The following is a 14,183-nucleotide window of genomic DNA, read 5'->3' on the forward strand; positions in this document are numbered from 1 at the left end:
CTAATTAAAATCTCCCCAAATTTTATTATGTTCTGCTTTTTTATGGGTCCTAGGACAAATGCAGGAGTCCAAAACGTCGGAGTGGACACTTAACCTAACCTGACCAATTTCAGACCATCTTTTAGGTTTTTTAAATGCATAACCCCTGCGGGGGGGCTTATTTGTACATTCTTATCTTAACCAAACCTAATCTGTACAGAAATACTTAATCAAATTAATATTTTAACACTCCGACGTTTCAGACTCCTGCGTTTGTCCTGGAACCTTTTTCATATGTTAGTATAGGAATAAAGAAAATTGTGGATTAGTTTTATTGCTATTATCCTCTCCCTCCTGGGATTAATAATAAATTTCAAAGGTACTTGTAAGTTTAATTATGACGTAGCCCAGACTGTCCTACTTTTGATTCCTGTGACGTCATAAAAATGATGGAGATGAGAGGAGAAGTGGGAAAGAAAACCCCTAAAAAAGAGATCGATAATCCCTCATTTTTATGACGTCACAGGAGTCAAAAGCAGGACAGATTGGGCTTCGTCTTAATTATAAATAAGAAGGTTATCATTTTTGTCTATTCGCCTATCCCTTCATTACTGGACAGATAAATAGATAGTTTTTTTTGCTATGTATGAAGTGAAACAATTTTTATTACTGGCAAAAAAATATTAAACTTTTTTATTACAAGAATAGCTATATGAAAAATTTCATAGCGCAAGCCTTATGATGTCATAGCTTGCTTAAAGATGTATCCAACTTAACCTAACTTAAACTAAACAAATACATCCTAGAAAGCAATTCAAAAAACTCCTTTTAGTAGCGCAGCCAATCTATAACTAATATCGTATCGTCTGAATTGGTTTTTTTTTTGGGGGGGGGGTGAGATAAATACAGTAATCCAAATTTATTTTAAAGGGAGTGTGAACGTAAAATTTTCTTGTTCACAGTCCCTTTAAGGGGATAGAATCTCCCCTCCCCTATGACGTCCTTGCTAGAGGATTAAAAGAAGCATAATTATGTTCTTTATGCTACTTATGTTGCGCTACTTATGGACATAATTGTCATTTCTTAACGCTAATTGTAGCGTTAAAATGATTTATAAAGAAAACAATTTGTGTAAATTTTGTGGGGTATGGAGTAAATGTGATATGAATTCATAAGTAGTTGCATAGTTAGATAGATAAATTAGATTTTAGATAGATAGAAAATTTGATAGGATGTTCCAATATGTACAGAGATGGTTAGATAGATAGTTCGATAGATAAATGGATGTAGAATATACGTGGATGATATAACAAGAGAAAAATTGTCGTCAATTTAGGTTGCAATTTCCCCCCGCATTTATTGGTCGGGCCATTTATCCAGAAGGAGGAAAGAGGATGGGGTAAAGGAGGGGGTAAAGGAGGGGGATGGGGTGATCGTCATTTCAGCCCGTTAAAGACTTTATTATATAGCATGACAATCTAGTGTAAGATCCAAGTTATCATACATAAAATGATAGATAGATAGCTTGACAGATAGTTCAAATGGATAGATATGTCGATAAATTGAATAATGAGATAGATAATTAGATAGATAGACATATATTCTTAAGAATATAGTTAAATAAATAGATTATTAAATAGAAAAATAGATAGATACTCAATAAGTTTTTTTAAAAAATTTATTAAATTGTTAAATATAAATATTTATTCATCCTTCTCTCTTCTGCCTTCTAGCCATTTTGTCTATCTATCCATATCTGTATATTCTATTAATAATGGATAGATAGAGAGTACATGAGAAAGGCAATTTAAAGGTAAAACTACCATTAAAATCTGTATAATTGGGCCCAGGATTGCTCGTAGCTATATATTCATCTATCTATCTATTGCTTTGGATAAAGGTTTTAGTAAAAATATGTATTATTTGTGCTTGCTCGACAAGGTCATTCTCACTCTCTCTCCCTCTTTCTATTTCTCTCTCTCTCATTCTCTCTCTCTCTCTCTTTCTCTCTATCTATCTCTATCTCAATCTATATCTCTATCTCTATCTCTCTCTCTCTCTCTCTCTCTCTTTCTCTCGCTCTATCTCTCTCTCTCTCTCTTTTTTTCTTTCTCTATCTATCTATCTCTCTCTCTCTTCTCTCTTCTCTCTCTCTCTCTCTCTCTCTCTCTCTCTCTCTTCTTTATTTCTTTCTTTTTCTTTCTCTCTCTCTCTCTCTCTATGTCTCTCTCTCTCTTCTCTCTTCTCTCTATCTCTCTCTCTCTCTCTCTCTCTCTCTCTCTTTCTATCTCTCATTTTCTTTCCTGACCAAGGAGGAAGGGGACATAAGGCTGTTTAATACAATGGTACCCAAAGTTTTATAACCACTTTAGCTTATTTGTTGGCTCAGAAACATTGGGTACTTTTATTGAATTTTTATTGGTTATTTCAAAATTATTAGTGTCCAAACGTTACAACCAATAATCTTAACCTACAGATGGGGTAATCTTGTTTATCATCATTTGGGATGAATATAAATCAATGTCTTATCCCTTTAGATCCCTGCTAGCTCTTCTGGTTAGATTATTTAAATTATATGATATACAAGTCTCTATTTCTCTGACATAAAACAGCTTAGAGCTAGGCTTAATGGCTCCTAATATAAAAGGCACACCAAAGCAAAGAGAAATAAACAGGATAACTTCCATAACAGCATAGCTAAATGCTAAGCAAAATTTTCAAAGAAAATAGATAATAGCTATTTCTCGCATCGTATTATAATCAGCTTTCCGCGGATATAAAATGTACAATTATAAGATTAAAACCAGTTTTGCCGAAGGCACAGGCCAACAGAACTGGTTTTAATCTTATGATTGTACATATCTATATTCGTAGAAAACTGGATATAATACGACGCTAGACATAGTTTTTTGCGTATGGATGAGAACTGGTTCTATTCTGTACTTTTTTATTGTAGTTTTTTCTAAGTTATTCATTTGAATTTTCTATATTTGTAAACTTTAACTTTAACTTTATGTTACCTGCAACTTTTCTGCCATTGAAAATTACAGTTTCTTTAACATGTAAGATATTTTTACTAAAAAAATTATATTAATTATTTAGGACATATTCTCGAGTAGCTATACTCCTGGGAAAAAATGTTGCACTTGATACAAAAGAGGTGGAATAGACAGGGGTGTACACCTTCGCATTTCAGTATAAAAAATAGAGTTTTTTTGTTCATGATTTTGTTCAAAATGCAGCCTTACTCAGTTATAAAACAAGGATGACAACATCAATAAAAGCAAAACTTTGAAACGGTAGGATAAACAAACATTAACATTGGTAGAGTGTCAGAACTAAAACGCAGAATATAAATGTATAAAAGTCGAAACAAAATTTAAGTAATTTTGTTAAAAAAACTGACTAAATACAGGATAATGTTTATGGACATACTTACATTTTTTTATTATAGAGATGCTTTGCTTATAACTTGTACTTTATTGTCCTATGAATCAATATTCTAAAAATCAGATCAATTAGATAATTTGATTACATAATGAATCACTACGCAAAGTTTAAAATCAATAGAACAATTCTAACATGCCTAAAATAATGACAAAAGCAATTTTCCGAACGGAAGGATGCACGGACAGGCCGACACTCATTGTAGAAAAGCTTCGCTTAAAAAAAAAAAAAAATATGCGGCATTGCTTTATTGCAGACAATTCAGATAAATGAATGTCTGCTTGCTGAGCCCTGATAAAAAATATCTCATAAAAAACATTTTGTCTAACAAATAATAATATTTAGGTATAATCCCAATCGTGACAATGGCTTTTAAGGTTCGTTTCATCGTATTTTCACAATAGCTTTTCCCCTATTTCTAGCCCCTGCGGGGGGGCTCTAACCCTGCAGGGCCAATTGCTAAACCCTGCGGGGCAATTACCTAACCTAACCTAAAATAACCTATTAAAAGGTACCTTTAAAATACGACGAAACGCCCCTTAAGAGGCGTTGTCATGAAAGGTACTATACCCTTATATTCTTTGAGGCATTATCCATAGTAAGCCTCCCTTTTGAGCCAAGTTAGCAGTTGTCTAGTCATCCTTATAAATACTGGCCGGTGAACATTTTTTTAGTATTGCTGCAGTCTGTTTTCTATTAATTCCAAAACCACCAAAACCACCTAAATGTTCGCAGCTGCCTTCCTAATTCACCTACTTTCTAATTAGGATAAATGTAAAATGCGGGAATTGTAAATCTGTACGTCCATTCTGACTGCTCGGGATAATAATATGGGTAATAATGCTGGCCAAATTAACATTGGCCGGATTCTTTGAGAAGCTTCTCTGAAAATTTAAATTTTTTAATTCAAGTCGCTTTTTTAGGTTTTGCCCTTTGGTTCAGTTTTTTTTACTATTTACTATGGAGTTAGATCGCTCGAAGCTTTAATACATATGATTTGACTTTTTTTTTTTTGAGGAGGGGGGTTCCAGAATTTAAGAAAAATAGTCCAAAAATATCTTTCCCCTTTCCACACAATGTTTTTTTTGCTAAACTATTTAAAATTAAAACTATCTACTACCCACAACCAAAATTATGTTCATAGAGGCTTTGGCCTCAGCCATTAGTAACAATATACAACAGCGCCATCCTAATGGAACCGCCACTGCCTAATGTTTTTAAAAGCCTCGACCCAAAATTGGGTAATATAGAATTTTGGTCATCATTAAGAAAAATTATTTAAACACGTATGTAATTAAGCTTATTATTATTATACATGTTTTTCATACATTCAAATTTTTGTAATGGCTCTACAAGCAGAGCAGCTCTATGATCGACGATCGTATACAAAATACAGGTATTTAATTTATGTTATATCTTTCTTAAGATTGTGAAAGCATAAAACTTAAGGTAAAGATAAATAAAATTGGAGTAAAAGAACGTTGTTTTACTATACAAAATAACTAGCAGCTACGCCCCTAGAGGCCTCTAGGGACAAATAAGGAGGAGGAGTTGAATTCGACATTTTTTTATTTAGATTTAAAAAGAAAAAGTAAAAAAAACTGGGGAGGGGATTTCTCTTTGGAGGGTGGTAATACCCTCCACTAAAATAATTATAAACCTTCCAACGAACTATCAGAAGCTAAACTGTAAAGGAGAACCATATAGGTTCAGCGGTTAGCGAGATCCTCCGGCACAAACAAGAGACATTCTGTTACTTTATTATAAGGATTTGTGTTATACATATTTATTGATTATTAAGAATAGGTGCTTTCCCTAAAGTTGCATGGCTGGCTCAACCCCCTCCCCCCCACTCCCAACACACACTTTTTGGAAATGGATTAAAAATAAGGGGAAGGTTTTTTCTCCTCTATACCAGACCCCTGAGACCCCTTAGCCCTATATGGCCTATACCTGCGTTGCACAAACCCTGCAGGGCTACTATGAACCCAATATAATCAAACCTAATTATTAGAACTATGGATGTTTTGATCCTTGTTATATGTTGATCCATCCAAATTTAAGTAATGGTTTCCTAGGCACAGTTTTAATGAATATAATTCAGGGAGGGGAGGATGGTAAAAGTGGGACAGGGAAAGACACTCTGAGAAAAAAACAGTGGCTTGCACAGCGATTTACAAGGTGTGTGTGAAACCATTTGGGTGTGACAAAGAGGAAGGCAGGTCACCCAAAATTTAATTTCAAGTGGATAGGGGGGGGGGGGATTGACACCCCACTTTACCATTTTTTGATGATTTAATTGGCTTTTCGGGACCAAACAGTTGACTCGGGATAAGACATTCGGCCATTGCATTGATTAACTTACACCCCCAATTATAACTAACAAAATTTTCCCATATGTACATCAAATTATTAGTGGAAATGTTTGGACTGGTCACTAGCTGCTTGTTTAATTCTCCAGATTCAAGAAAATAAGAGTACTTGTTTATAAAACTTTGGGGACCAGTTCATGAATAACAGTCCAGTGTTCTATTTCTCCTTTCCTGAGAAAAACAGTTTTTTTTCAGATGCCATATCCATACCACTGGATAGGAGGTTAAATTTTGTAGAATTGTTATTAGTCTGAATTTCTGAAAAATAATGTTTCCCTTAAAATATTTAATTATATTCATTTAGATATATACTGTAATTATATTCAAAATTTTTTGAGATAAAAAATTAAAAAGTTTACTTTAAATTTTAAAAGAAAAAGAGAATGTCTGTTCCTTCAGATCTCAAACACGGCTGATCTTTGATAGTATTATATTCTTTTCATCAAAGGTTTATGATTTATTATAATTAGTTTTAATTTTTAAATTCTAATACACCCAAAAATATTTCACGAAACCTATCTGCATTTTGTGCATGTCAATTTACCTATAACCAGATCCTCCTTTTATTTTTTAATACAAAAAGCGGCTACGCCCCCTAGAAGCCTCTAGGGGCACTTAAGGTAGGAGAGGGAAAAGTTGACCTGATCTCATTAATTAAATTTGAGTTTAAAAAGAGTAAAAAATATTTTGGGGGGCAGTGGGGTGAAGACACCGGCCCCAAAAATAGTTTAAAATCTTTCCAGGACCAATAAGAAGCTTCACTGTAAAGGAGAACCATATCGGTTCAGTTGCTAGCGAGATCCATCGCTCCACACACACACACACGGACATCCTGTTACTATATATACACAGGATTATAGTTGCTGCGCTACTGACACTTTGTTTGTTCTAGTTGTGAGCCATCAAATTTTGCAATTAAATGTATGACGAATACAATTTGTACATAAATTTCCCCTTTCATGATCAATAGCATGGACTTGTTTGTTTGTACAATTTGAAATATAGAGGCGTATCAATTGAGAGAAGACATTGACAGGTACAAATCTACAACACTTTTTTCCACAATCCTTTTTTCAGCTACCATCATCAGAATTAACAAATAAAAGTTATTTTATATGATAATTGTCAATAATCTTAACGAATAAAATCCTTTTTAAAGCCAATTTCTTAGTAAATGTAGTTTAAATAAATGGAAACAGAAGGTGGTACGTTTATTTGCTATATAAAGAAGTTCCCAACTCTACAAAAATAAGGTGTTATTATTCAAAATGTATAAATAATTATAGCCTTTATATTGTTCATCCATCCTTCTTTGTTTGTTGCTAAGTGAGTTCGGCCAATTCCCCCTCCCCCCCTTCATATTCCCTCTGACCTGACTCCCTACCCTCTCCCCGTCCCTCTCTCGTAACCCGTGCATGGCCAAATTCTCTATATACTGAGACTCTCGATTTGTATATATGGAATTTTCCAGCTATAATCCACAATTTAGGCCATTTTACTGCAAAATACAAGTAAAACCAACATCAAAAGTTTATCCTTGCCATTTTCTAAGATGTTGAAAGGCCGTCCTAAAGTTGGTTGAAGTTTTAAAAGTTGCCTTATGCCCAAACCAAAAGTTAACGTCAAATTGAAATAACTTTTTGACAATCGATGAAGGTCGAATTTTTTCGCTTCTGATAAAACTTAGCTTTTCATGCCAAAACAACTGATAGCTTTTTCGTATTTCAAAATAATTTCCAAATGTGATTATTCAAAAAAATAAAATCTATATTAGGTAAAGCTATCTAATTTTACTCGAAAAATGCAGAAAAAAATCCGGGTGGTAAAATCAGCTGATTTTGTCGTATTACCGGCTGTTCCTGACAAACAGCGCTGCCGACTTCAATTTTTAAATAATTAAATTATAAACATAACTTTATTTTTAAAAGTGTTTTCTAGTTTTTATAAATAAATTAAATATAACAAAAAAAAGTTAAAAATCCTTTTTTAAAACATTTAAAATTCGGCTACTTTAAATTTGTGTTACGGCAGCCCTTTCTCCTCAGTCGAGCAATGCAATTTACTGAAAGTGGAGTGCTATCACCTGATTCTCTTTGTTAACAATTATTTTAGTGAAATTTTGATTGAAGCACTTTCATTTTTGTATTTTTATGATATTTAAAGGTTATAATATGAAATTTAGTTTTATTTTATGTATTTACGAATATAAATTAGTCATTTTTATAATAATTTTCTTTTTTTTCAGACAAAATTTACATTATATATATATCTAAATACTATACATACAGAGAGAGAAATTGGTTTGTGTGATATTTTGTGAGCTAAGCAAGGATATTTGAACCCCAAGGATCAGTTTGAAAAGCATGGCACAAGTATGTCAAGATTTCAATAAGGTGAGTTAACAACATTATATAATATTTTTATAGTTAATTTGTTTAATTCTGTATATATAATACTAGCGGCTACGCCCCCTAGAGGCCTCTAGGGGCACTTGAGGAGGAGATAGTCAAATTTAATAACCCAATTTCTTATTTTAAATTTTTAAAGAAAAAGTAACAAAAAAATTTTTGTTTTTTGGGGCCGGGGGGACCTATGAGAAGCTACCCTGTTAAGGAGAACCCGATCGGTTCAGCGGTTAGCGAGATCCTTCGGTACAGACACACAGACATCCTGTTACTTTAGTATAAGGATATATTATTTTATATATCCTTTAATAATATTGAATTTTGTGGCGTGCGTTGTGTTATAAAGTGGGGGGGGGGGGGGGAGATTTTTTAGGTATTAAATAAAGGAACCCCGTTTCAATTTAAATTTTTATGGGTTGGGGGTGACACCTGGCCTTCCGCACGCCTTTAACTACAAATGTGTATATGTTTTACTTAATATGTCATAAATAGCCCAATCGCCTGATTTCATGGAGCTGCTCCCCCCCCCCCCCCCCCCTAGTTTTTATTTATTTCTAGAATATCAGGGAAGCTTTAAAAGTTTTTGGTGAGGGGGGGGGGGGGGGGAGATAATAGTCTCCTATCCATAACAAAAAATGTTGATTTTAACTGTATAAAGAATGAAAGAAAAGTATTTGTGTCCGCCTATATAAAAAAAAGTTGTCTGATTAGTTTTTCATTTTGGATCGACAGCTTTAGATTTGCAACCGAGATTAAAAGTGATTGGAATATCTAAAAAAGGCCTTTCTGGGACAGGGATTTCACATGAAATAAAAAATGTAACTTTTCTCTTTTATAACAAAAACAGCATGTTTATTAAAAACAAGGAGGCCAAAAAATGCCAAGTCAAAATAGTTTTTCTTGAGGTAACATATCCCTGTCCATAATTTGAAGTTAGTCGTGTTTTGATAACATTTTTTAGGGCCTATTCAAATAAATATTTATTTTGTATCCTATCTATATATTTGTCGGGGATATTGCTATTGAAAAGAAAACTAGATTGTATGGTAGATTTATCGATGCACAGTACCCCCCCCCCCCCCTCCCCCCAGAAATTGCCTAAATCCTGCATATGATCAGGAGCCATATTTCCTGAAAAGCAAGAGCCCAACCAGTCCACTTAGGTTTCATCCATACGGACAGTTAGACATCTTACTACTTTGTTTATTTAGCTTTCCCTTATAAGTTTAGTCTTTTTAGTCCTAATGAATGCTTTGTTATTGTTATGTAAGAACTGTAGACATTATTTAATAGAAAGATATGTATGATTTTCAGTTCAAAGGAATTCTCACTTTAATTGATTTTAACCCCGCCCACCCCCTCCCCCACCCACTTTTGTAATCTAGTAACTTTCGGTTTTTAGAGAGTTTAATCCTGTTCATTAAAGGTCATAGGTTTTAAAGGGAAGCTGTTAAACCCTTTTTTTTTGGGGGGGGGGGGGGGGGGGTCGTAGGCTTATGAATTTCAAGTGCGTTTTAAATCAGATTTCCGTTCTATTAATCTAATTTTTAAAATATCTTTTTACTAGCATATGCATAAAAATATTTGCCATAAAGATTTCTTTGTCTGAAGGACGGACAATATTGCCATTAAGTATCCCCCCCCCCCCCCAATCAAGAGATATTCATGTTCCCATTTATGTAACCTCCCCCCTCCCCCACACCCTTATCTACCTATTATATATTCGCTTCCTTGTTTCATCTTCTTTGTGGGTTCAATTTCCCCAGAAAGTCATGTCATGACCCCTTCCCTCCACCCCGTTTTTTGTCCATATTCACCCAACGACCCTTTCCCCGAATCAGAGTCTCGATTCTGTACAGAATAACCCCCTCCCTCCTGTAACTCAATATTCCCTTGTTTTCTCTCTATATATATTTCTCTAGCGCTCTAGTTATTTTCGAGGATATTTTACATTATTGCAAAAATTAAAATTAGCAAAACGAAAATTATTTTTTAGAAATATATAGGTAAATTGAATACTTTGACAACGCATTAACCGCCTTAATCTTCTATTAGCCCAAGAATTTTAATGTTATTAATGTTTTTTGTTTTTGTTAAAGTTATTTCGGTTTTTCTTTCGTTGTATTGTAAAAAATCACTGTTGTGACTATAAGAAATATAAAGGCCTTTGTGGTTATACTTGCAATGTTGTTTATTATAGACTGAAAAGTAATTACGTTTTTGACGACACATTATTTAAGATTAAATACAATTATATCACTTAAAATCTCTAAAACGGCTTTAAAATAATTTAACCTGCCTATTTAATAATTAAAAATGTACAGAATTGTATAAAAATCAAAGAAAAAATTAGATGATTAATTAATTTTGTCTATGACGTTGATTTAAAAATAAATTGAAAGCATTACTACTCTATAAATTGGGTCTTTAAAAAATGCGTTTGTTTCCTAAAATTTTTAATACTACAAGGTATATTTATTTTAATGTATTTTATGTTGTTTGCTCCCTATGGCCATAATTGTCCTTGTTTCATCCTTATAATAAAGTAACAAGATGTCTGTTTGTTTGTTTGTCTGTATGTTTGTACCGAAGGATCCCGCTAACCGCTGAACCTATCGGGTTCTCCTTTACAGGGTAGCTTCTCATAGGTCCCTGGAAGGTTTATAAATATTCTGGGGTAGGGTACCACCATCCTCCTAATAGAAATCACAAAAAATCGGTTTTTAAAAATATTCTTGCATTTGCGTAGATACTTGAACGCAACATAGACAAAAATATAACTCAAATTAGATATTTGAAATAAAAAAAACATTTAAAGTGCCACTAGAGGCCTCTAAGGGCGTAGCCGCTAGTAATACATAAAATAAAAAAAATTCATTAAGTAAACAAAATATTTGAAATGCCTAACCAAAGGCATATCATAAATAAATATAATCTTACATAATTCAAAACAAAACTATGAAAATCTACCAAAATTGAAATTCAAGAAATCTACATAAAAACTATTTTGCCGCCACATGTAGAATCATCTGTAATAATTTTTTGAGCTCTCAATTAAATATCTCAATGTTTTTTCATTAATCGAACGTAAACTTGTTTAACTTTTTATGCTTATTTGTTTCTTAAGACCTTCAAAACATCAGTTATTGAACTTCAAAAAGTATGAATTTTATGTTAGCAAGATTTAAAGTTAGAATTTCATGCTGAAATAAGATTTATCATGCGATAAGAAGGTTAATAGCCATCCATCTGAATATCTATTAGATCTATCCATCTATGTATTATCTATCTATCTATCTACTTGAGGTTAATATGAATCAATATTCAGATCTCGTGGATTTATAATAGCGTTCAATTTTGTTAGTTTTCAAAACAACGAAAATATTTTACACTTTTTAGTGATATATTATTTCGTTTTATTATTTTTTTAGTTCTATATGAAAATGGACCCTGTTCTATATATTTTTAAATGAAATAAAAGGCATATATTTGCTATTTTGAAAAACTGTTTTCATTGTAGGACCATATTAATAACATACTATCTATACATAGGTGTAAAGATACCTATACAAAAGTGGTTCTTTAAAAATACCAACAAAAAATAGGAAAAGTGAGGTCCACATTTTTTAAACCTGTCTAAATAAAAGATTTTTTTAACATATTGTTTTTAACAAAAGAAAACTTACAATAAATCTAAAAACTATTTTGAAACACCACATATAAAAATAGAATGCACATATATATATTAAAAGAAAAGGGGAAAGATGAATTGAGGTGAAGAAAAGACGTTACTTCAATTCACCCATAATTGCTAGTCCAAAAATGCATATTCGATTGTTATATTTTATTTTTGTATGTCTTTTTGTCCTTTATGATGTTGCTAATCGCTGGATCATTTTGGTTCTTTTTCTATAGGAAAACATTTTCAATTATCGTTTCCAAACCGATTAATATCCGGTGGATTATAACCGGTTTTCAGCCTTACTGAAAAATTATGTATAGTAGTAGCGTAATATATCCATTTTTCTACGAATATAAAAATTTACAAATATAAGATTAAAACCATTTTTTAGTCCCGAGATGCCGAAGGAAAGCTGTTTATAATACGATGCGATACATAACTAATATAATGTTTAGGCTACTAAGTTAAATTTGCTACTTTTAAAACTAATTTTTTAGCCATATTGTATGAACTATTCTCATATAGCTGAAAATCAGTTTACTCACGAAGGAAGAATTAGTTCTAAAATTAGATAATTTTTCAATACATAGGTGGATTCTTAAAAAAAAAAGAATTAGGGGCGCTGCATCGCTACCTTACCAATGAAAATCCTCTAAAATCACATAAAAAATCTACAAAAATTGAATAAAATCTTCTATAATTTTTTTTTGTAGATTTTTTATGTATCTTGGAGGATTTTTTACAGAAACAATTTTGCATTTCCAGTGAGCAGTGACCCTTATTTATTTAAGAATCCACCTCAGGGCTGTAAATAAATTTTTCATCAATATGTCCAATAGCAACCATATTTGAATAAGAAAAGTGTGTCCTAGCTTTAAATAAAGTTAATTTAGACAGATTAAGATAATTTTGTACACGAATATAATGGTTATAACTTTATTACAACAGAATTAAGATAAATTAGTTTAATTGCTTTTTAATTTGATTATTATTAAGCTACTAATCATATCTGCATACACATTTATGGAGGATATGAATATGGAATCGAAAAAAAAAACTCTTTGCCTTTAGAAGTCTTTTTATTGAATATTATATGAAACTGGCTGCTACGCTCCTATTATAATTAATCTATGAGCTCTATATTCGAAAATATCTAAAAACCTATCATAGACTTAAATCTGAAATCGGTTTAACAGTTATAGAGCCTACGAAAAATTACAATATTTCTATTTATTTAAACAAAAAAATATATCACTATCTATGCATTATCAACTTTAAAGTGTACCTTTTTCGTATCGAAAATGATACAATTGCATGACTACTTTTTCTTTATTAAACTTTTAATTTTATTTTACATAAAAAGAAGTAAGTAAAGGAAAAGTTTTTATGAATAGAATTAATATTTATTATTTATAGATTAGGGTTCTTTAAAATACTATTTTATGTAAAAACAAGGACAGTTGTATTCATTAAATAACGTAGCAAAGTACAGCAAACTGTAATACATATTACCTTATAACAAAGTTTAAATAGTCAAGCAAAAAGAGTTTTTTACACATGTATGTGTGTGTGTGTATCTGTGTATAATTGTGTGTGGGCTAGTGATGGGAATCCGGAATCCGGAATCCGCCCAATTTTCGGCCTATTTTGGAATCCGAATCCGGATCCGGAATCCGTTTTTTATAGCGGATTCCGGATTCTAAATTGGTAGGCTAAAATTACCGTCTTGAGTTTTTTCTTACAACTCCCTCTTAAATTTTTCTGTACATAATAATTACTAATGTAATGTAAATGTTTAACACTTTAACACTTTAAACAAATCAAGGCTTCAACCAAGTAACATAGTGTTAAATTAATAAAAAAAAGCTATCCCTCTGTGACGGACGGCCTTTTAAAATACTGCTAGAATCCGGAATCCGAATCCGGAATCCGCAAGAATCCGTCACTTTTTTTGACGGATTCCTTCAGAATCCGGAATCCGAATCCGGCCCAAAAATTCGACGGATTCCCATCCCTAGTGTGGGCTTTAAGAAATTCTTTTAAAAAGATGTACAGACAGACGGACAGACCTTAATTATAACACGTGTTTCACTCTGATAATTCAAATTAAAAGTTATCATTTATTTCCTAGAAATTAAATATCATATCTATAACTTTTATAATATAGGAACATTATTTAATTTATTTAAATATCAAAATAGAAATTCTAATCGATATTTAAGACGTTAATTTTTTGGTAGAATAAAACTTGTTCTGTGTTATACTGAAAAAACATGTGTCGTGTCGTAGAAACTATTT

General features: G+C 32.2%; 1 protein-coding gene across 2 annotated transcripts in view; it reads left to right on the plus strand.

The window, feature by feature from the left end:
• LOC145304577 (sestrin homolog) overlaps nucleotides 1-14,183 on the plus strand; it is a 394,235-nt gene that overhangs the window by 330,617 nt on the left and 49,435 nt on the right. For both annotated transcript variants that reach the window (XR_013874139.1, XM_080146494.1), the window contains exon 2: nucleotides 8,042-8,191. Coding sequence is in view for 1 of the 2 variants with exons in the window: in XM_080146494.1 (XP_080002620.1) it covers nucleotides 8,162-8,191 (30 nt within the window). In the remaining variant the exon portion in view is untranslated. The remainder of the gene's footprint in view (nucleotides 1-8,041; nucleotides 8,192-14,183) is intronic.

Source organism: Acartia tonsa, chromosome 13 (genome assembly GCF_053477335.1).
Source record: "Acartia tonsa isolate MP-2025a chromosome 13, ASM5347733v1, whole genome shotgun sequence".
Classification (NCBI taxonomy): Eukaryota; Metazoa; Arthropoda; class Copepoda; order Calanoida; family Acartiidae; genus Acartia; species Acartia tonsa.